The 1,187-nt window shown below is 33.9% G+C and overlaps 1 protein-coding gene across 1 annotated transcript in view; it reads right to left on the bottom strand.

Moving 5' to 3' along the window:
* LOC108292226 (alpha-amylase 2B) overlaps window positions 1-1,187 on the bottom strand; it is a gene marked incomplete at its 5' end in the record, with an annotated part of 8,487 nt that extends 7,300 nt beyond the window's left edge. Inside the window, 2 exons of the mRNA XM_037732934.1 lie at window positions 603-749; window positions 1,092-1,187. Coding sequence (XP_037588862.1) covers window positions 603-749; window positions 1,092-1,187 — 243 coding nt within the window. The remainder of the gene's footprint in view (window positions 1-602; window positions 750-1,091) is intronic.

Genomic DNA, 1,187 nt, shown 5'->3' with positions numbered 1-1,187 from the left:
GACTTCATGACTGAAACATCAAAAGCAATGGCAACAAAAGCCAAAATAGACAAATGGGATCTAATTAAACTTAAGAACTTCTGCACAGCAAAAGAAACTATCATTACAGCGAACCTGCAACCAACAGAATGGGAAATCCTGCACCCAGCACTTAGCATTTGAAGACAAATAAGGTAGATAGTGGTCTCCTGTTATGTTCCTCACTAAATAGAGAAGCTAGCTATTCATCATGAAAAACCCAAGAATTATGGATGGAGGCACAAGTCATCTAAAAATGATAACAAATATTGTAACTGGAATTTTTAATTACTAACCAGAAAAGTATTTCCAGCAAATATGGATAGCTATAAGGGTTGAAATTTGATGTTTTGCTTTATAAGTAAAAATTCTGCTTTAAACTTTAACTCTTCAGTAGACAGACAGCACATACACAAATACTTACAAAAGTTGAACATAAGGAAAAAGTTAATTTTGAGTTATAAAGTATCAAGTAAAATAAAAAATTGAAACCATGAAAACTTTCTGCTCCAAAGGAGCGAGAAACAGGAGAGAGAAATCATTTTCCCATCTGCTATTTTTGAAAGAAACTAGAATTCACTTACCCCAACATTGTTACATCTAGTCACCATGTTTCTAAATTCATCTTCATTTCCAGATCTTGTGCATAATTTATAGCTAATTGGTTGGTATCTTTCCCACCAAGGTCTTGAAGGGTTGTGAACTACAAGATTTTCATTTGGTGGAGAGACCTACAAATTAAACAGTCTTAAGTACCAAATTGTGTCTTACATTATATCATTGAATGCCCTAGAAACTAATCAATAATATAAAAATATTCTTGAATCTTTGTGTATTCAACTGCCTCTTGAAAATATTAACAGCACATTAGAGGATTCTTGTTGGAGAAAGAATGTCTCAGAAAGAAAATATATAGTTGCCAACAATACTACATTGGTTTTTCCTCAGAAAACTGTTTTACTTAGAATATCTACATGTGAAGTACAATGTTGCCCCAGCCTCACAGATAAGATCAGAACACTATTTACTACAATACAGCAAATTCTGCAATTTATAATAGGAATAATACCCACCTGAACCCCTCCAAATCCATTGGGAGCTAAGTATCGCTCACATTCAAGAGCAATATCAACCCATCGCCATTCAAACAGATGAACAATAGACGTCCG

Source organism: Cebus imitator, unplaced genomic scaffold (assembly GCF_001604975.1).
Source record: "Cebus imitator isolate Cc_AM_T3 unplaced genomic scaffold, Cebus_imitator-1.0 Scaffold483, whole genome shotgun sequence".
Classification (NCBI taxonomy): domain Eukaryota; kingdom Metazoa; phylum Chordata; class Mammalia; order Primates; family Cebidae; genus Cebus; species Cebus imitator.
This window is presented reverse-complemented; position numbering and strand designations above follow the sequence as displayed.